Source organism: Paroedura picta, chromosome 12 (genome assembly GCF_049243985.1).
Source record: "Paroedura picta isolate Pp20150507F chromosome 12, Ppicta_v3.0, whole genome shotgun sequence".
NCBI classification, from domain to species: Eukaryota; Metazoa; Chordata; class Lepidosauria; order Squamata; family Gekkonidae; genus Paroedura; species Paroedura picta.
In genome coordinates this window covers 28,659,572-28,680,785 of record NC_135380.1, presented here as the reverse complement: position 1 = coordinate 28,680,785, position 21,214 = coordinate 28,659,572, and the positions used below count along the sequence as shown (strand labels likewise).

At 45.7% G+C, this 21,214-nt stretch overlaps 1 protein-coding gene across 12 annotated transcripts in view; it reads right to left on the bottom strand.

Annotated features, from left to right (window-relative positions):
• STRBP (spermatid perinuclear RNA binding protein) overlaps positions 1–21,214 on the bottom strand; it is a 100,471-nt gene that overhangs the window by 24,624 nt on the left and 54,633 nt on the right. For 10 of the 12 annotated variants that reach the window (XM_077306888.1, XM_077306883.1, XM_077306894.1 and 7 more), the window contains 8 exons: positions 20,058–20,202; positions 11,280–11,374; positions 10,706–10,801; positions 9,811–9,922; positions 8,590–8,687; positions 7,712–7,823; positions 2,153–2,245; positions 770–969 (listed from right to left, as the gene is read on the bottom strand). In XM_077306888.1, the coding sequence (XP_077163003.1) occupies positions 770–969; positions 2,153–2,245; positions 7,712–7,823; positions 8,590–8,687; positions 9,811–9,922; positions 10,706–10,801; positions 11,280–11,374; positions 20,058–20,202 (951 nt within the window). The remainder of the gene's footprint in view (positions 1–769; positions 970–2,152; positions 2,246–7,711; positions 7,824–8,589; positions 8,688–9,810; positions 9,923–10,705; positions 10,802–11,279; positions 11,375–20,057; positions 20,203–21,214) is intronic. The other 2 variants (XM_077306893.1, XM_077306895.1) reach the window with 1 other exon arrangement.

Genomic DNA, 21,214 nt, shown 5'->3' with positions numbered 1-21,214 from the left:
GCCAAGTGTTATCGAATGAACTTTCTGAAAATGAGAATCTCTTTCAACAACACATAAAATAAGCCCAAGATAAAAACGACAGATGGAGCAGAAATGGGCCTTTGCAGTTCTGCCAGCTCAAAGAAGAGAATTTCCTCCTTGTTAAAACCAGAGGAAGGTGCACTGCAGCCCCTATCAACACTAGCAGACTCTGGGGTAGACCCTAACATGGCTCTCTGGATCCTGGAAACTGAGGCCACCGAGAGATCCCTGGCCCTGAGGCTACTGATTATCCCAAGATATTCCTCTTCTGAGAAGGTGCTCAGGACTCAGCTGCTAAGGAACGGATCAGCTTCACCTGAGGAGGGAGGAGCCAGGGGAGGAAGGGAGGGTAGAAAGCCTCAAGGAAAACCACTGCAGGAAGTGAGATGGAGTGAGATGGGTTGGGATAAAGTGGGAGAGGAGACACAGCTAGATGAGGTTGAGGTGGAAGAGACACAAGTCTTGGTCTGACATGCTTCCTGGGTCCTGGGAGTCTTCACCCCTTTGGTGCAAAGAAGATGAAAACACTAATTCTAATTGTATAACTGAGGACTCAGGTGCAACTGTATAAACATGAAATAAAGAACAAGGCTCAGGTTTTATCCATTCTACCTACTTCCTTTGGAGCTGAAGAAGACTGACATCACACCCATCAAAACGCAATGGCCCTATTCAGGACCAAAAGAACTCGAGTTATTGGCACTTCTCCTTCAGGTTTCAGAGTGCTGCAGCTCTACCATAATCTTACCTTCACCGCAACGTGAAGCTTGGCTGTTTTCTTGGAAGGGCCTGAAGCTTCATACGTTGTACCATCCACATCCACAGACATTGTGAAGACCGGGGCATGGACAGGGCCTGATTGGGAGAGCAGCTTGTACTGTAAGCCAGGCCGTATCTGATTCAGGCGCATCAAAGCGTTCATGAGATCTATTGCTTTGCTGTCAAGAACTGTCATGGGAGAATCAGAGAAAATGATAACAGAAATGGAGTAAGGCTCTGGGTACCAGCGAATGAAGAACAGCAGAACGTTTTGGCAGTTCCCCTTCAGAGCCTTCTGCACCGGACAAAGCTCAACTTCATAATGTACTCCAAGAAATGCTGCCACTTATATCGTGCCAAGAAATGTTATCGCTTGTACCAAAAAAGTAAGCAAAAAAAGCAGGCAGTCCCTACCCCAAGGAACTTCCAGTCTAAATTATGACATGAGGGGGAAAAAAAAAGAAAAAAAAACAGCTCATTTAAGGCAACAGGCCACTCAAGCAATTCTTTAAAAATCTGGTTGCCTCAGTCCTACTCATATATGTCACCAACCATTTGCACTCACTTAACCCAGTGCAAGGCTGCAAATGTTTCCCTGGGCCCTGCTCCTGTGCCTTTAATAACCTGACACAAAAAGCTGGCTGGCAAAATCCCTCTCCCAAGCACTGAAAAAAGTGTTAGGAAAAAAATTCACCTTCTAATTTGCTATGTGCCGGGAGTGAGGCCAGGAAAACAAGCCGGAAATCCCTCCCACATCCAGTGAGGGAGCTTCCTCAGTGGGCCCCACTAATGATAGCTGGGCTTTTGTCAACCTGCATACAGACCCAACCTTGAGTGATGACATGATAATGGTGCTAAGTGAGAGGGAGGGGCTAGGATGGGAAAGGCAGGCTTTGGTTGCCAGGGTGCAGCTGCAGTTGACAGAACCATGGCATCTATAGCAACCCTCCAAAGGCTACTGGCAACATCCAGTTTTCCTGATGGCCAAAGAAAATCTGATCCACCTTTTTGCACTGATACAGACACAAACTTTCTACATGCATCCATCAAGATCCACCTCGTGCATTTGATGGCTTTAGTCCACAAAAGGTCATGCTAGCATTAAAATGTGTTTGGTTTTCAGGTGCCGCAGGACTCCTGCTGGTCTTCTCTTGGAACTGAAGTAGAAATGTTTTTTTCCTTCTCAGAATGGGACGCAACGGTTCACAGAGCTGGCCTCTACTGCCGCTCATTGTACAGGGTGCCCCCACTGAAGCCCTGAGTGGGGTACCGTGGAAGGAATTCAACACAGTCGGATCCCACGCCCTCCATCGCTTCCTGATGATAAATCCCCTTTGAAAGCGTAACGGGGGAGGGGGGGTAACAACCTTACTTTTCCTCAAGTTACGCTTCATCTTCTTATTGGGATCCTTCTCTTCTCCCAACCCGTCTTCAAAAGGCCTCTTCAAAGCCGAGGAGCCTGCACCTAAAAGAGAACACTCTGATTAGAAGGGTTAGAAGGACAATACAAACTTAGCTCCCATTGAAGTGCTGTTATTAATTACCTCCTGGGATGCAAGGGCTATGTGCTGAGAATTAATTAAAAAAAACAAAACCTGTGCCAAGAAAATCTGGCACAGGAACACATGGAGCTGCCTGATACTGAGGCACATCCTTTGGCTCATCTGGTTCAGGGTCGCCTCCTCTCCAGACTCTCAGGTGGAGCAAGATCCTTCCCATCACCTGCTCCCTGCAGTCCTTACAGTGACGCCAGGGAGTGAACCTGCAATGTGAGGAGGCACCTGCTCTATCACCAGGGGTCCTCTTCCTCGCCCCTCAAGGCAAGTCCTGCAAACTTGCAAGGTTTCTGTTTTTGCTTCTCCTGGAGGCAAAGAGCCTTGCAGGGCACTGACCGTCTAGCCCACCCCTTTTTCAAACTGCTAGAAATGTCAAGCTTCTGCAATTTCAGCTTCTGTGATTCACTACCCATGGCTAACCCTGATGGCTGTGAAGATATGGTTGACATTTTTCTAACACAAAACAAAAACAACAAAAGAACATGCCATAAATGGGTGCCTAGTCTCCTGATTTGCAGCCCTTCTGTGCTCCCACAGAATCATGCTACATAAGCAGCTGCCCTACTTACTGCTTTTAAAACATTGCCACGCATTCTCAAGCCTTTGCAGAGGGCCTCAGCCTCTCTGGCCCAGGTCCAGCTTCTCTGTAACGCAGATCCCTAACGATAAGCTTGGACCCCTTTATGGCATTCAGCAGACTGCACCTCCAGCTGTGGACGATCCATTAGCCTCTTCCAACAACGGTGCATACAGATATGCAAGGGAAGCACCCGGGTTTGTTACTGGCATCCAAGAGCCTGTCTGTCTTTCTGAGGCTGCCAATAAACAGTGTGTGGTAAAATCCTCAACACTTAGCAGAATGATACAGATTAAACTACCTTGAGGAGATTTCACATTGGGGTAATTTAATCACCGAGTTCCAGAGCTAGGTGGGGCCTTACTGGGCCATCCACTATATATTAGAGGTGTGCAATCCCCCCCCAAAGGTAATTTTCAGGTTTGTGTATATCCACACCTGCTATGCAGAAAAAATCCATGCAAAGCTAAATCCTATGCAAAGCTAAAATGTTCCAAATTGATGGCTGTGCAGCCTCTTCTTAAAGATATGAGGGAGGTCATCATCCATATGGAATTTCTCTCGTCACCCAATAGGATAACATAGGTTTACCAAGGCTTTAGCATACATCTCCAAGTAGATGCCCCCAGTGCACTCAGCCACAGAGAGCATGCTAGTGTGGGGCAGCAGGCTAAGTTTGCACTTTGGCTACAGGAGGTTCATGCACAAAACTACCTTGGGTAAACCTATCCCATGGCAACAGATTAAAAAGTGACTGAATATTAACTCCTCCTAAAATAGTTGCTGGCAGGGCAGGAGACAAGATGGAGGCAACTGAAATAGGTTCATGGTGTCCACTTCCAAACTGACCATCACCCCTCAGATTCTGGTTTCCCTCCTGGCCAAGCATACCCTTCTGCCCAGGCAGCCCCGCATCATGGCAAGGACTTTACTCAGGACGCAGCGGATTCTATTTTTAAAGAAGTCTCAATGTTCTAGGGGAGGGTGAGGAAGTCAGGAAATGAAACAAGAAAAAAACAAATAGGAAGGACAATATTGACTTTGCATCTCCGCAAATCCCAGATTTATGGCTAAGTGGAAAAGAGCTTTGCTTCCCTCCGGTGAAAGGATGCAGTGCTCACCAGTGAGAGGCCTCATGTGCACCCAAGTCAGTGCCACAGCAGAAGTCAGTTGAGCCAGCAGCTGGCTTAAAGAACATCTGGGAACTAGAGGAGGTGCTCAAAGGAACTGCGCTTATCCCAGAAAGCCTTGAGATGGTCTCCTGCCCTATCTTCTAGCATCCCCCCAAAGGTAATTTGGTGTAGTGGTTAGGAGTGCCGACTTCTAATCTGGCATGCCGGGTTTGATTCTGTGCTCCCCCACATGCAGCCAGCTAGGTGACCTTGGGTTCGCCACAGCACTGATAAAGCTGTTCTGACCGGGCAGTGATATCAGGGCTCTCTCAGCCTCACCCACCCCACAGGGTGTCTGTTGTGGGGAGAGGAATGGGAAGGCGACTGTAAGCCGCTTTGAGTCTCCTTCGGGTAGGGAAAAGCGGCATATAAGAACCAACTCTTCTTCTTCTTCTTCATCCTCCCTAGTACTGGCCTTTAGACACCGCCCCCGTTCTCCAATGCAAACATCAGGAAAACACCCTCTGGCTGCACCATACTTGCCCCCAAGTCTAAATGAAAGGTACAACTAGTGGCAACACCATAATGGTGGGACTTCCTATGTCTGGAAAACTCGCCAAGCCCAAGCCCTTTCGGTCCTGGCCCCCACCTGGTGGAATGATCTCCCAGAAGAGCCACAGGCCCTGACAGAGCTCTCTGGGTTCCACAGGGCCTGCAAGATGGACCTCTTCCGCCAGGCATTTGGCTGAGGCCGGTTGTTGATGGGATTGACAGCAGGTCCCCCCCAACCCCGGAACCATTGAGTGATTTACCTCTGGTTCTTTTTCCATCACCAGTCACTGGCTGTGTCTCATACTGGTTTCTAACTGCTTGACACACTGGGGGGGGGGGGAGTTTTATATTTTTAACCACCATTTTGATTTTATTTGTTTTGGGGAATTATTGTTATAATGTTAGCATGTTTTAGATTGGACTACTGTTTTTTGACTGGATGTTTTATCTTATGTGTCTTGTGAACCGCCATGAGCCAGCGGTGCTGGGAGCGGCGGTATATAAATATAATTAATAAATATCATTTGGAGACACTGCAAGACCTCCTAAGCTGGGGTTGCTTTTCTTTGCCAGAACTGAAAAGCAGCAGGATCATTCTAATCCACAGTTGTATTTCAGGATATTCTTCAGTGCCATATTTTGACACGATGTGCTTCATTTAGTTTACCCCTCATTAACTCTCATTCTCACGTCATTTGGACCTCTGCTGTTCTTGACACGTTGGCAGGACAGCTGCATGCCGAACAGCCAGAGTGCGACATACAAGCCTGCCGGCTCATGCTGGGGCGAACACATGAAGCTGCCTTATACCTACTGAGTCAGACCACTGATCTATCAAAGTCAGCAACCAAAGTCATTAACAGGTTAGAGCCTTCCAGGTTCTCTGGGGGAGATCTTTCACACCACCCACTATTTGACCCTTTAAATTAAGAGACACTGGTGACTGAACCAGAAACGTTCTGTATGCCAAGCAGATGTTTGTTACTGAGTCACAGACCCACCCAAGCAGACTTGCTTAACAAAACTAATAAGCACAGCACTGAAAGGATGGGAGTTTCAGCACTTCTTAGTTTTCTTCAGGGACGAGGCATCCACTAACTTTATTCCAGGTAGGCATGCAATAAGGCTGTCACAGGGAACTGCCAAGATCAAATTTATGCTTCTATAACACCATTCCTGAAAGAGAAGTAAGAAGCAGAACCCCTAAGTCAATACACCCATCCAGGATGTGCTGCAGCCTCCAACAACTGTTCCTGCATGTTCCAGAGCAAAACCTATTGAAAAGCCAACAGGCTGGCTCAGTTACCTAGCTAATTTCACTGGATTGTGGCTTTCATATTTGCTGTGTTCTCTGAGCTCACATTCTGCAATGGTTAAAAGACCAGATGGTGAAGAGTCCGTGAACCATAACAGAGACAAAGAGCTCATTTTCCCTAGTTGCCAGGTTTAACAAAGCCTTACTCAACACAAGGATTTGCATAGTTGAATGTTAGTTGGTCAGAGAGGAAGAGAGGCGACCAGCCTCCCTGCTCAGTCTCCTAGTTTTACTGGAATCCCGATAAAACCAAATCCAGTTTAAGAATCCTGCCCGTGAATCTATCAGGATGCAATGAGATCCAAGCACCGCAATCTTAACACGAAGTACTGGAAAAGGGGTGGGTGGGAGAGTGGGTAGAACAAATTGGGCTCCCCATTGATGTTCAGCATTTGTCTTTGTAGCAACAAACTCCCCCACAATAGAGAGTATCACAGGATCAATGTTCTTAGTTTAAAAATAAAGGGGCTGGGCTGTGTCTGTCATTACTGAAGAGTCAAGAAGCTATTCTTTTCTTTGGCAGTAAAGGGAGGCACTCTCTTAATTGCCAGAAAGCTACATAGAAGGCAGGATGCCAAGAGCCCTGTGCTCTGCGGGTACAAATTTACTGGTTATCCCGGGCCCCTGAGACATCTGCCTGGCCTTGACCAGGGCCAGGGCATTTTCGGCCCTGGCCCCAACCTGGTAGAATGAGCTCCCAGAAGAGCTAAGGGCTCTTATGGAGCCTGCTAGGTTCTGCAGGGCCTACAAGACGGAGCTCTTCCTCCAAGTGTTGGGTTGAGATCAGGGCGGTGACTGGATATGGCATCTACAGATCCCCCCATGTGTATGATCCGCTCCCAGACGGACAGGATTATAGGATCATCAATGCTGACCTGTTGGAACAGTTATAGGGTTGGAGAAAGTATGCCGCCACTTGTCTTTTGGCTTCCATTTTTAGCTATTGTATGTTTAAGAGGTTTTTATGGGTTTTATGCTGTATTTGTATTGGTTTTATGTTGTGAACCGCCACAAGATGATTTGTCATGAGGAGCAGTGTAGATATGTGAATATAAATAAATAAGATTCTGGTCCCCAGGAATAATTGTTTTCAAAAACCAGAAAGAGCTGGTTGGCACCATGTTCTGGTCATAGGACAGCCACTCCCTGCACTAAACATCCAACTCTAAAGGCCGCCTGCATCGGAAACAGCCTTCAGGAAAGTGACTCAAGGACATCAGATGAGATGGTTGATGTGGCCACTACGAAACTATTGATCACTTCATGGCAGATGGATTTAGTGTCCTTAACTGTGAATGACCACCTGCCCAAGCAAAACCTACTGTTTCCTGAATGCAATGGGAGGCAACAAGGAGTATCTAAATCAACACTTTGCAGGAAACTTGAATTGTGGATCCATAAAAGTAGGCATGAACCTGGAGTGGAAGTTCACTTTTTTTTAAAGGAGGGGGGGGAGACGATAGGAATGCTTGTAATTTTTCATTTTCATTTATATCCTGAGTCATCCTGTTCTCAAGGCAGCTTCTAAAGTAATAAAAGACATATACCTAAATTTAAAATCCCATTTCAAATAGGTCAGCATAAATCAACAGCAAGCTCTGCCCTGTCAAAACATAGTGGGATACAGTTATGCTGCAAGGAAGGTGCACTGCCCAAGTTCTGAGTAGTCAAGTTCTTTGGGTCTACCACAGAAGATATTATCCCCCCCCTCCTCACAACCCTTATTCCTACAAAAAAGAAGCATTCTAGTGCTTACTCTTGTTTTGAAGGGCATTCATTGATGCTCTTGCACCAGTTTGCTTTGCCCCAAGAGACCCACCTTCTTTGTCGGTTCCTGACCAGGTATATTTCTGGAACGACTTATTAGTTGGGAGAGGGTCCATCTCCAGCACCTTATAGATCTGACCAAAAGCCGACAGTCTCAATGCAAGCTGCAAAAACAAGATTGGTGGTTATTCTCCAGGGAGTCTGTCTCAATACACTTCCATGGACATGACAAAGGTTGATCCAAGCGCTCAGGAAACAGCAGCCACAAATCAAGAGCATGACAACAAAGAGCATCCCATTCCCAAGCTGGCTGTCAATAAGGAAGAACTAAGCCACAAGCAAGAGTATCCCAATATATAATGCTTGTAGGGAAAAGGCTTCGACGCTGTGATCAATTCTACTTTCCTTAATCAACTAAAGCACTGTGAAGTAACAGTCTCTGGGGCAAGTAGGAAGCCCCTTGCAAGAAGGGACGGGCAAGGAAACTGAAGATTTTCTTTCCACTCTTCCCTGCCTGCCTCCTCTCTCAAAGGAGAGATGCAGACCATCTACATCAACAATGGACAGAGGAGAGCCAGGACAGGGTAGTGATTATAGTACAGGGTTAATACTTGGGAAACCCAGGTTCCTATCGCTACTCAGACATGAAGCTCGCTGGTGACCTTGTCCCAATCACTCTCTCTCTCTCATCCTAACCAGCCTCATAGGATTGTCTTGAGGATAAAAGAGAAGGAAACCATGTATGGAAGAAGAATGAGAAAAGACATGAAAGGTAAAGTCAGCCTCTTTTTCTAAAAAGGACACTTCTAAGATGTGTATCATGAAGACAGACACTGAGGACAAAACTCATTGGCTTATTCTTGTTGTCAAAGGAGATGGGCCCAAGGGATGCTTGAAATCTCCTTATCTTAAGCTGCAGGAAAATTTCACCTGGGCACTATGGGTAATGGCTTCTCGTTCTTGAACAGTCAGGTTGGACAAGGCATCTGTCGGCTCCCGCTCACAGGGGTCATGTACTCCGGGTCCACCTATGGAGCAAGAAAGCAGGATAAGGCAGGTTAAGGCAGAGGCTGTAACTCATTTCTTCCTCACAGGGCTGTCATGAGAAGGCAAGGTTGCGGCACTAAAATTAATTTGGCCCATGAATAAATGATGCCTCCTAAGAATAAGTTTTTGGAACACCTTGTGGAGGCCAGCCAGGCCCAGTTCCTTTGGACGGTCAGGAAGCTGGTTCTAAACTTCTGTTCCACCAAACAATTAAGCTGATTCTTTGCTGCCAAGCTGCTGGTTTCATTGATTAATTATTTTTACACATTTTGTGCATTACAGCCTTTTAAGGTGTTGAAATGGTTTTAAATATTGTGTGCGTCACAAGGAACCAGGAAGCAGGGATAAAAACCAGAGGGAGAGAAGCTAAAGAAGAGCTACATTAAAAAATCCATCCAATGTCATTTCCTGCTACCGAGAGACTGGGCTAGATCACTTAGAATGATTGCATCTAAAACCTCTCTCCCTCATTGCTTGGAAAAGTCAACAAATAAACCCAAGTCCCACTCTTTTTCCTCCCCTGCAGAAGAAAGCATGGGTTGGACCACAGACTTGACTTATGAAGTCCTCCTGAGGCACCAAAAATACCACTGCCACTCAGTCTGCTTCCGATGTGTACTGCCAAGCACAATTCTTGCCTCCCTGCCCCTGCTCAGTTGTATTTCTGTTTGATAGCACACCAGTATCCTCATAGATGGTGCATGGGCTTTTCCACTTGGCCCCAAAATAGGATGCCTAACCCTGATCTGGACAGAAGCCAGTATGTTCCCCTGGAGAGCAGCACACCTCCTAGACCAACGTCCTTGGAGGAACTCTCTCTGCTCAGTTCCCTAGCTGTGAAATGGGAGCAACTAGCAATCTTCAATAGAAGGTGGTTGAGAAGATGAACAAAGTTAATGTAATTACATCCCATTTAAAAGAAATAACGTAACTGCTACTACTGCCTGTAATCATGGATCTTCACGCTCACAAGCCTGCATTTCTTATGAAGTCAACAAAATAGTCCTCAATGGCTCCATGTGCTTGAAGAAAGGCTTTGTGAAGAAGCCCTTGCAGCACACAAAATTAATGGGGGGCTCATATAATTGCTGGGGCAGCTCTTACCAGGTAACAGGATCCCCGATGCCAAACACTCCATCACTCGCCTCAGAGCTTCACCGGCACCCAAAGGTCTATTGCATGTGCCGATCGCTTTCTCACATATAAGCTCCAGTGGCTACAAGACATTTAGATTGTGGTCAGTGCTGATACCACCAATGGGGAGCAGTAACATTATTCCATATCCCTTTTTCTTAGAATCAGTTCTATTCTAAGGGTTGGAAACAGCCAATAGTAGGACCCTGGAGGCTATTTTATGAAACCTGGATCTTAAGAGGCTGACAGTGTAAACTACTGGGGCAATTGTACAGTTGGGTTGAACGTTTTGGGGCTTACATTTTGGGAGCTGCATACACTGTATATTAATAAATGTAATTCAGTCAGACAAACACACCATTCGTGGGCATGCTCAGACTCCTCAAACAGGAGCTACAATGACCGCTGCATTTTTCCACATGCGCTTCAGCAGCAGCATCTACAGACATCTCCCATCCAAGCTCCATTGAAACAAATGGGAGCTGCATCAAGCCCCATTCAGTTCATCAAGTCACAGGTGAGAACTCCCTGGTGGGTTGTATTTGGTGTAGGAAAATATAATCTGCTTCCCTTAAGGACTACCAAGGTCATTAAGCACTGTGCCAACAGGCAACAATAATTAAGGCAATGTTTAAAAGGGAAGTGACCTCACTGAGGGGGATTTTCCATAGGCACATCCTCACGGCAAGACTGGGATATGCTAACAAGAAAAATTATCTCCAGGCTTCTCATAATCAAGGAACAGAGTAATCCAAGTCCCTTAACTGCAAAGTCAATTCTGCAGAGCATCATGATTTCACCTTTCTCCACAGCCCATGTCAACCATTTGCCAATTCTATTGGTTTTGCTGTAACCCAGTACTCACCCATCCTTTAAGCGGCGCCCAAGTAGGGACTCTGTTGCACAAATCTCGCAGAATACGCAGCACAATTACACAGGACTTTAATCCATTTGCCCTGGCCTAAAACAAACAGAACTGCTCCAATCCATAGCTCGAAAAACAAATGTAGTTGCTTTTTTTTAAAAAAAGATATGCAGTTTGTAGGAATTGGGTTTTTTTTAAACAAAAGATTATGATACTAGCATTTTAAGAACCCAAACTCATGCAAAAAAAATTTTTTTAATGATAATGAAATTAACCCCCCCTCCAAAAAAACAAAGAAAAGAAGAGAGGGGGGAAAGGTTCATTTTTACAGGAGGCAGGCTTTAAGAAAGACAAAAGTATCAACATTATGACATCACTTCACAACCACACTAAATCAGCTGGCTCATCTGCCATCTACAGTGGAGAAACCTGTACTTATAAGTCTGAAAATACTGAGTTGTTGAGTTGAGAGGGATACTGGAAAAAGCTAAAAATTAACACGGAAGGCATTTCAGGATGGGTCTCAAATTAAAAACCTTGCAAGGCTATGATAAGGTAAGAACAAAAAGCCAACCTGGAACCATTTGGCGTGCCGCAGAGATGCCAAAGCATCAAGGCATTTCTGCCTGTCCAGTAAGTCCGGAGGATCTTTCATCGCAACACTGTCTACTGGGAAATAGGAATATAAGAAAACAAAAAGAAGAGACAGACACAATTTGACCAAGGGGTTTCTGTCACATGTACACAGAACAGCGGCAGCATGGTGGGGAGTTAATAAGACTCCCAGAATTTCTTGTCCTTTTCCTCCCCCAGAAGTACAAAACGTAATTTTTAATTCAGCTTCCCCCCCAATGGTAGTAAATATGTATAGATGCAACAGAGGCAAAATTAAGGCATTTGTTCAATGGCCAGTCAGTCAGTCAATCTGGGATCTTATTAAAAAATGTAACACATTGGGGTAGACAATATAAAGTGCGGCACTTTGCCTGAATCCTGGGGGGAGGATCAGCATATTTCAAAATGTTGAGTAACATTTTGCTGCCTGGGACTGTCAAGGAGAGGGTTGTCTTCTCGACGCAAAGCTATTTTTTTTTTTTTGCAGTGTCAGATCATACCGCTTCTATTCATATCCTAAAAGGCTCCTTTTCCCCAACTTGCAATTTATTCAAACAATGATCAGATGTTGCCAGTAAATATCCCAGGGGCCAGGGAGCCCTAGGCAATCAGAAATCTGAGGACAGTGCTAAAAAAGAATTGATTTTTTTCCCCTTTTAGCCCCAGCTTCAACCCAGAAGCAAGATTTTGCCAGTCAACGACAGACATCTCTGCTGAAATGTACACTCTGCTTTTAGGAGGTTGCTTTTTGGAATGATTAAATACAGTTCTTGTTTGTGGCAACTGTATTTATTTTAAAAGGGAGAATGACACACTATAACATTGGTGATTGCTGCTGAGGTCTCAGAGAAGTACACAAAGAATGTGTTATCTTAGGGCAGGGGTAGTCAAACTGCGGCCCTCCAGATGTCCATGGACTACAATTCCCAGGAGCCCCCTGCCAGCGAATGCTGGCAGGGGGCTCCTGGGAATTGTAGTCCATGGACATCTGGAGGGCCGCAGTTTGACTACCCCTGTCTTAGGGGTTCCCAAAATGAGCAGTATGCCCCCTCTTGTGGATGGTGGAAGGATCAAGGGGGTGGTGATGAGGAACTTGGGGGTAGTAGAGGCCAGTGAAGAATTTAGGGGCAGTGGGGAGCAGCCGTCTGACTCTTCCTGCTGCAGCTGCATTTTCCTAGTGAGAGATGTTTCAAGGTGGCTTGCCATTACCTGCCTCTGGGTAGTAGCAATCCTGGACTTCTCTGATGCTCTCTCTTCCTAGTGTTGGCCAGGGCCAACCCTGCTTAACTTCAGGTGGGTTGGATGGAATCATATTCCTGCTGAGCTCCTTCCCCTCAGACTCTGTCCTTCCCAGGCTCCACCTTAGACCCCCAGGGATTTCTTAACCCAGGGTTGTTAACCCTTCCCCCAAAGTCTCCATCTTTGTGAGGCTTGCTCCTGGCCAGGGGATTTTCCCTTGTTATTGAGACCTTGGAGAGTCACTGTCAGTGTGTGGAGACACAACTAACAGATTAACAATCTTAACTCAATGCAAAACAGGTTCACACATTCAATGCAGAATGCAACCATGGGGGGGGGAGTTCTGAAAAGTATGCACAGCATTTTAAATTTCAACAGAAGCCCCTTCCAAACCAAGCTGAACAGTCTACATCTGACTCATCAGCAATACATAGGCACTTGTTAGAACACCAGATGTTCTTGGGAGTTCTATTTTCAAGATAGCACCCTTATCTGCTTTTACTGGTGCAGGAAGAGCTGGAGATGCAGGAAGAAAAAGGGGGCCGAGTTTACAGCCCGGTCTACTGGGAGATGAAAGAGGACCTTTTCCTCTGCAATTCCACAAGGAGTTTTGTTTTGTCACTTGAGGAACACTAAATCTATAAACAAGTGGAAGGATTTAAAAACAGCAGAGTGTAAACCTCAATCAGAAGCCCCATCTGTCTGGTCTTGTGTCCCTTGGCGTTGGTGCTGGAAACGAACAAAGCGCCACACAGTTATATTGTCCGACTCCTATGAACTTTGCAGCAGATATTTGCATTGTGTTTGCATTACCCTCATCACCAGAATTGCAACAAGATTATTCTGTGCAACTCCCAATAAAAGCTGCAAAGTTGTAAATGGGATTAGCCGCTGAATGGTTCCTAAATCCAAAAAAAAAAAAAAAAAATGGTACTTTGGCAATTTTAGTTGCTGTTAGGGCTTTCCCCCTTCCCACTTTTGTCAGCATCTTTTAGTCATTGCTGGAGGAAGGGCTGTGCCATTTGCATTCTTCAGCGGTTAAACCAGGATCTGTTGTACGAAACAAAACATTTGATTGGGGGGGGGGTGGACGACAACAGAAACATCTGCTTCAAGATCATGCTTTTGTACAAAACAGCAACTGTCAATGAGTGAGTAGAATCTCTTTCGGTAGTTAGGAAACGGCAAGGGATTGACCGGCTGCAAGGCTGTCCTGCCAACCATGCGGAGATTACGTGGCCCCCATCTCACAAGACAATCGTACAACCGGGTAACCATTAAAGGCTTCTGGCAAAGCAAGCGCAGCACTGGCATACTAACAACAGAGAACTTTGCTCAAGTAAAACAGATCCTCTCTCCGTGCCTTTAATGTGTTACCTGGAAGAAGATAAACCAACGTGAAAGGGCGGAATCGACTTCCACAGTGCTCGTTCAGTATTAATAGAACAGGCCACGGTGAAATGTTAAGAGGGCCTTGGCAAAGCAAGCAAGGCCATCAAGAAGCTCAACCGCTGGGTGCTCTTGTGGTGGCATTCCTTGCCATTGCAGACAGTCAATATGTGAAAATTAAGTATTATACGGGAAAGGTGGAGAGGGAAAAGACAGCAAGGAGGGGTGGGCTGCTTGCGGCATCAGGAATCAGGTTCAGCAATCCTCATGAGAACAGCCGTGTTGGTTCATGCTGTGCCTGCCAGTCAGTACAGGTGAAAACATTTCCAAAAAGGCATTCCCTTCTGCCCCATATTTAAGAAGCACAGGTAACATTAACCAGCAGACTCCATTATGGGAGCAGCCAGGGAGAAGAAGGGGTTGTGAGCCACAATAAAAACAAACCTGGGCTGGAATACAATTGCGTGGAACTGATCTCCAACTTTATCTTCCCCTGTGCTCATTTCCTATCTTTTCTGCTCCAATGGCCTGGGCGTGACAGCTCTCTAAGAGCAACACTAAGGTGGAGCTCACATTTACAAACAAAACAGGACTCTCCCTGGTTTTGTGGACATGGTCATTCCTCCCAAGATGAACGGGGTGTGAATTCCAAATTAGCAACTGGAGGACACTTTCCTCTGTTTCAGCTCACTCCAACAGCCATTTCAACCCATTAAACACCAAGGTTGAACAGATTTCAGGATCTGCTGTCCCAGGAGAACTGGTACAAACAGACTGTTCCTTAACCACAGAATTTGGAGGAGAGAGCTTGTGAGGAGCATGAAAATGGAGTACTGAAATGCACAGGCGGCTTTTCTGTACAAGACAAAAAACAAGACCCATGTTATACCTTTTATTAGGGCCAGCCAAAATGATGCAAAGCATTGCACCCAGCTCACCAGAACTCTTCATCGAGCCAAATATTCGTTTTTTTTAAAAAGATTTTTCAGGTCAAGGATTTTCAGACCTAGTCTTGTGAGCATTTGGTGCCAGTTGCTGACAGGCTGGTGTTTTTGTTGTTTGCTGCAGCTCACAGCACTTGCGTTTTGGGAAGGAAGAGCAAACAATGGAAAGTCACCCCCTTAGGAAAAAAATAAGAGTCCAGCAAAGTCAATGCAAGACCTTTAAGACCAATCACTACTACCTTGGTCATGATAAAATGGACTCATTTAGAGCAGGGGTAGTCAAACTGCGGCCCTCCAGATGTCCATGGACTACAATTCCCAGGAGCCCCTGCCAGCATTCGCTGGCAGGGGCTCCTGGGAATTGTAGTCCATGGACATCTGGAGGGCTGCAGTTTGACTACCCCCGATTTAGAGTATGGTTCAGAAAAGGAAGAGCATCAAAGGCCATAACCAACAGGAGCGTGATTGTAATTGTCTGCTACAAAGGCGAGAATCAGAATATTGCTTTACAAAACTGTGTGCCACCATTTACTGTATTCTTGATTTTTTAAAAAAAAATACGCTTTAAAAAGGCATCCAGGAAACCCACAGCCAAAGCATGAACCTAAACACAGCAATTCTGAGAGTACCCAAAAACCGCTCAGCAAACCTCCCCACCCTTGCTCATTTGGTTAGAAGAGAAATTAGTTGACTAATCAGACCACGCTGCAAGAAACCTTGATCAGTTCCCACTGGTTTGCTCCAAACGCAGGCCTCTAAGTAGGCCAGCAGCCACCAAAAACAAAAGAGCCCGAACAGCAAATTTCAAAGACATTGACACCCATAGTGATGGTGGTAGGAATAAGCTACTGATCAATATTCATTCATTTTGCCATCATCACATTTCTCCCTGCTTGACTTTTGTCCTGTCTCTGTTTGAATCTTCCCCATCAGTTTCATGGCTCAGTCCCCATGTTCACCATTCTCCAGTCTGAAACATCCTCCCACACTCCTTCCTTCCTTCCTTCCTTCCTTCCTTCCTTCCTTCCTTCCTTCCTTCCTTCCTTCCTTCCTTCCTTCCTTCCTTCCTTCCTTCCTTCCTTCCTTCCTTCCTTCCTTCCTTCCATCTTCTTCCTGCAATCAGAGCAGCTGGGGCAGAGGACTAGAGCCAAGATGGTAGTTCAGTGCAGGCATTCTCAACCAGGGTTTCATGAAATCCTGGCGTTTCTTGGCAGCCTGGGAAGGGTTTCCTGAATAAGGTAGAAGTTAATTAATTTTAATATATTTTTTAATTTGTTAAATATTTATCGGGAGATATGACCATCTATGGTCATGTTGACCCACCTACCCACCACCCAAATGGCCAATTATGGGTCTGGAGGGGCTGGGCCAGGGAGGGGCCCCAGGTAGGCGTGTACACAGCGATGCTTCCTAACCATATTCTGCACAATTGTGCCACTTCTGGGGTTTCTTGAAGCCTGAAGAATGTTTCGGGGGTTCCTTAATGGTAAAAACATCGAGAAAGGTTTAAAGTGTTGGACTATGGTTGCAAGCACCGAAGCCTAAGGCGGCCAACTCTGCCTGCCTTGGTTTATTTGCAAAGTGTACAGGTCTTGAGAAAAAGTTATGTTCAAAGCATACTTAAGAGTAGAAAGACATTTGTAATAAGATACAATGAACATGAACTCGCAGTTCAATTTTTCTAATTACTCTTTTTCTGGATCACTGTACTTTCGTGTACAGGAGGTCTTCATGGTGGTGCCCCAGTAGGTGGTATGTGCATTAGTAATAACTAAACCCTACTTTTATAACCAGCACACGACACAGCCTGATACCATTTTGGAAGAGGCACTCTAGTCTTTTTGCATTGCCAGTGGTTTTTTTTAAAGTCTGTAATTCCTCTGACAAAGAGTACAGGGCAGGGGATTCGCTACTGACTGCACAATTAAATTTCAGATTTGTGAACTTCTATTTGCAAACTCCTGCAACAGTTTGTTCTCGTGCTGGCAGCCTTTATGCCCACAACTCTGACCTAGTGAAGTCACCTCTGCCCTGTGCCACCTACTCCTACTACATCCCCTTCACCTTACAGTCCTCTTTCTTTGAACAAAGTTGCTGTTGCTGTTTTCCGTCAAGGAGACTTTTCTCCATTGAAAAGCTCCATACCGCCAGGCAAACAATTCCCCCCCCTCCTCCAACCTTGACATGCCTCATCCACTCCCCCTCCCACATTCCAAGCAAGGCAAAGAAAAACTGACCAAGGTTTCTGACAGTGATGGAAGTGTAATGGGGGGGGGGAGGAGGGAAGCAAGGTATGTGTGGCAAGTCTAGAAATGGGGAGAGAGCAACCAGGAGGGGAGAGAATCCCTTGTCCAAATGGGATCCAGCTGCCTCGACCGTCATGACAGAGTGGCGCCAGTTGGTCAAAAGTCTGACAATGTCCAGAGACTAAATTTTCTTACGTGTATGTGTGTGTTTGTAGAAACAGTTCAGGAAACAGAGGAAGAAATCGCCATCATAAAGATTAATTTTTGTTTAAGGGACGTAAGGAGATGATGATACAGGAACCCTAAGGAATGTACTTGGCCGTGTTGCTGGTTTTCCTTTAAATGCTGAAGAAACATCCTCCGTGGATACCTTTTCATGTGGCTGAACAATAAGGCAGAAGTGTGTAACAGGAGAAGGAACATGGGGAGGCATTAGGGAGGTAGAGTTTCTCAAAAGACAGAGTACACCCGGAACATAATGTGCAGCAATTTCAGGAGGAAATTTCAGCTGTTTAGTCCAGCTCTGCCCTGCCTGCAGGTGTTTTTTGCTTAAAGACAAACACATCAATAATTAGCAGGAGAAGGACGGAGCACTCACTGGGGCTGCAATTTGGGAAGGAGAAAGTGAGGGGTGGGCTATTGCTTTTCCAGCACAACTACCAATGGTTATGAAACAGTTGGATTATTTAGACAGCATCAGCCGAAACCAAGTCTGCTTGGCATTTATTATTAACCAATGGCTAAGCTTAAAAAAGGAAAAGAAGAAACCAACGCTGCAGTCCTTTCAGTGTCACAAAGTCCAGAGTACTCCTGGAGATTTCCCCCTCTCTTTTCAAAGTGTGCATCTCTGAGCAGGTACAAAAGCAGAAGCTCAGCTTTGAGTTCCTGTCTTCCAGAGCCCCGTTGGACAAAACAACAACAACAACATAGGAGCATCACAAGAACACAGCTGTTACTTGCCTTCAAGATAGAAGAAACTGATGTCCAGTTAGCACAAATCACTTGCTCAACAGCTGAGGGATCCAATCCACTACAGCTCAACTTATTTTTATTTATTTACCTCAGTTGTACCCTGCCTTTCTCCCCAATGGAGACCCAAAGTTAGTTCCATCATTCTCCTCTGCCCCATTTTATCTCCACAACAACCCTGTGAGGTAGGGTAGGCTGAGAGGAAACAGCTCACCCCAGTTTCCATGGCAAGGCAGGGATTTGAACCTAGATCTCCCAGAACCTTGTCTGACATACTAACTAGGAAAGGGCATAAATCGAAAAAATTTGATTCAATCCAGATGACCCAACCACCCTGAAATGAACCGGCCCAGTTTGCTTCTTCCCACAAAGAAGTGGGGAGAAGCAAAACGAGGGAAGGATGAAATGGCTTACAGCGAGCCAGTGTGCTGACATCTCTTGCAGCCATTTAGATCTGACCGTGGACAGGTGTGCATGTCAGCATAAAACAGCTGCAAGCCATTTTAGCTACTGATTCTGTTTCCCTCTTTGAAAGTGGGAGGAAACTAAATCGATCCCTGATATAGTTTGTGGCCATTTTAGCTTTATTGTGGAGCATGCATGTCTGTCTGCGGTCAGCCTGAAATGGCTGGCAAGCTTTGCAGCCATTTTAGAAGCCTGTTTTGAGGGAAACAAAATAGGCTGTTTAAAGGGCCCAGAACCACTTATAACTAACAGCTGAGGGGTGGACTACCTGATCAGCTGCTAAGTTTCAGTGACCCAAACCACAAATCCAACAGAATAAAAGGTCTGGGAAATGTTCAGGGAGCGCCTCCTCTGAACCTGGGCTCAGGAGGGCATGAACCGGTAAAATTTGCGATGAATTTGAGGTTGTGAACCGATTTGTGCTCACCTCTGATTCCAGCCACCACCATGGTGGCAGTCATATCCTCTAGATCAGGGGTAGTCAACCTGTGGTCCTCCAGATGTTCATGGACTACAATTCCCATGAGCCCCTGCCAGCGTTCGCCAGGTTGACTACCCCTGCTCTAGACTGCAAAGGGACAACCAACACAATTCTGGCTATCCCAGCCCGGCAAAGATATAACAGAAGAGGGAACTTTATTTGCAAACTGCTGTCACTCATCTCCTAAGCAAAACCTGTTTACTGAGTCACCCAAGAGAACTATGACTTTCTATGACATTCCCCATACTGTTTCCAGCTGTAGCAACGCTTCATATTCCAGAGGAAGGTGACTTGCCGATGCTGGTGAGGAATCTGTAATGTTACATGCCTTGCCTTGGGAGGGGGATAATCTCTCCTGACCTTATTAGGTCAAAGTTAATCAGAATTCAAATCTGAACACAGCCTTTAACCTGGAACATTCTTTTCTCCCTGAATGCACTAGGCTAGCCTTTGGCACAAGCTTAACCCCCTTCCCTGATGAAATGATGCCTAAAGCCCACATAGCTAAAAGCCCACTCTTTTACCCTATCACCCTTGCATCCAACTTGTATCAAATTTTAGACTGTACCCTGGACAGAGAACTCTGTATCCAGCAAAGGACATGCGCATTAGTAGTGCCACGGAAATGCTATTTTAAAATGTTTACATTTCTAAAAGCTGAAATACATTCTGGCTGGCCTCTAATGATGAGGAACAGAAGATCAGCAACTCACTAACGTAGAGAGAGAGAGAGAACGTTTCCCAAGGAAGACCAAAGCTGATCCATTCAACACTTAGCAGGGCATGGACTCAGAGAATTAAGAGGTTGTGTTCTCATGCCACTCACGTTAAACGGTGCAAGAGACATTCCTAGTGGGACGGAAACATCTTTGGCTATCAGCTTAGAAAGTAATTGGTGATTTGCTGGTAGTTCAATAAGAATGGAAACGCCTTTTTGTGTGCGTGCCACAAGGAGAAAAATATTATCAAAGCCAAAGGCATAAAGGGAGAACTCATCTCAATACCTCCGTTCTTCTTCTCCACTTCATCCCGGATTAGGGGAGAGGTTAGGGTCACCTTGAGTGTTAGCGGAAGTTCTGTTGTGCTACGGATGATGATGGCGGCCTCATCCACGTGATGCTCAACGTGATATTTTTCTTCTGTGAGTTTCTGAAACAGTTCCGAAATGCTTGGCTGAGTTAGTGAGTAGACCCAGCATACAAATGCACAAGTTTTAGCTTACAGGCAGTGAACAGGGGTGGCACCTAAATAATGGATCCCTTCCCAGCACTGCTACTTTGACAAGTTATCAGGAAGATTTCTTATCCTTCTTTAGTTTTTTAGTCTTTGCAAGGTCCCTTGGGTCAATTTGTTTCTTTCCCTCCCAGGTGTACAACCCACTGACTGGCCCCTAACACTGCAGCTTAGCACAATCAAATATTTTGCCTTTTTTTCTAACGCCTGATGGTCTTCAGCAAACGCATAAAAAGTGGAGACCAAAGAAAGATCTGGCTGCAGTTGACTCATTGTGAGCCTTCACCCATGCTAAGTAATGCAGTTTCAATTCACTTCCGCAACCTTTTGTAAGTGAATTTTACCATTTCACGTAGTAAAATTAAGTCGCAAAGTACATTAAAAGTGGATTGAAAGTGTTACCTAATGTGTGTGAAAGTGCCCATTGTTTCTTTCTGATTTTCCACTAGTGCCTCCCCAATACTTAAATGGAACTTCGCTAGATAAAGGCAGTCTACCACGGAATTTTAAATAGGGGGAGGGGGAGGAGAAGGCCATCACCCTCCAAACCCTGCCTTCATTTTCTGAGAAGTAGAATGCTGGATAAAGTAGATCAGGGGTAGTCAAACTGCGGCCCTCCAGATGTCCATGGACTCCAATTCCCAGGAGCCCCTGCCAGCGAATGCTGGCAGGGGCTCCTGGGAATTGGAGTCCATGGACATCTGGAGGGCCGCAGTTTGACTACCCGAGAAGTAGACCTTTGGCCTGACTCAAAACAAGGTCATTCTTAGGCTAATCCCCAAACTGCCAGGGCAAATTTGGAGTGGAGAGTAGAACCACAGTAACAAATTGTATGCTGGATGTATACCAACGCTCAACCACCTGCTGTGAACCTGCAGAATTTGACTCTTTTGTTGAAGAATGTCAGCTTTTGAACTGCAGCCATTCA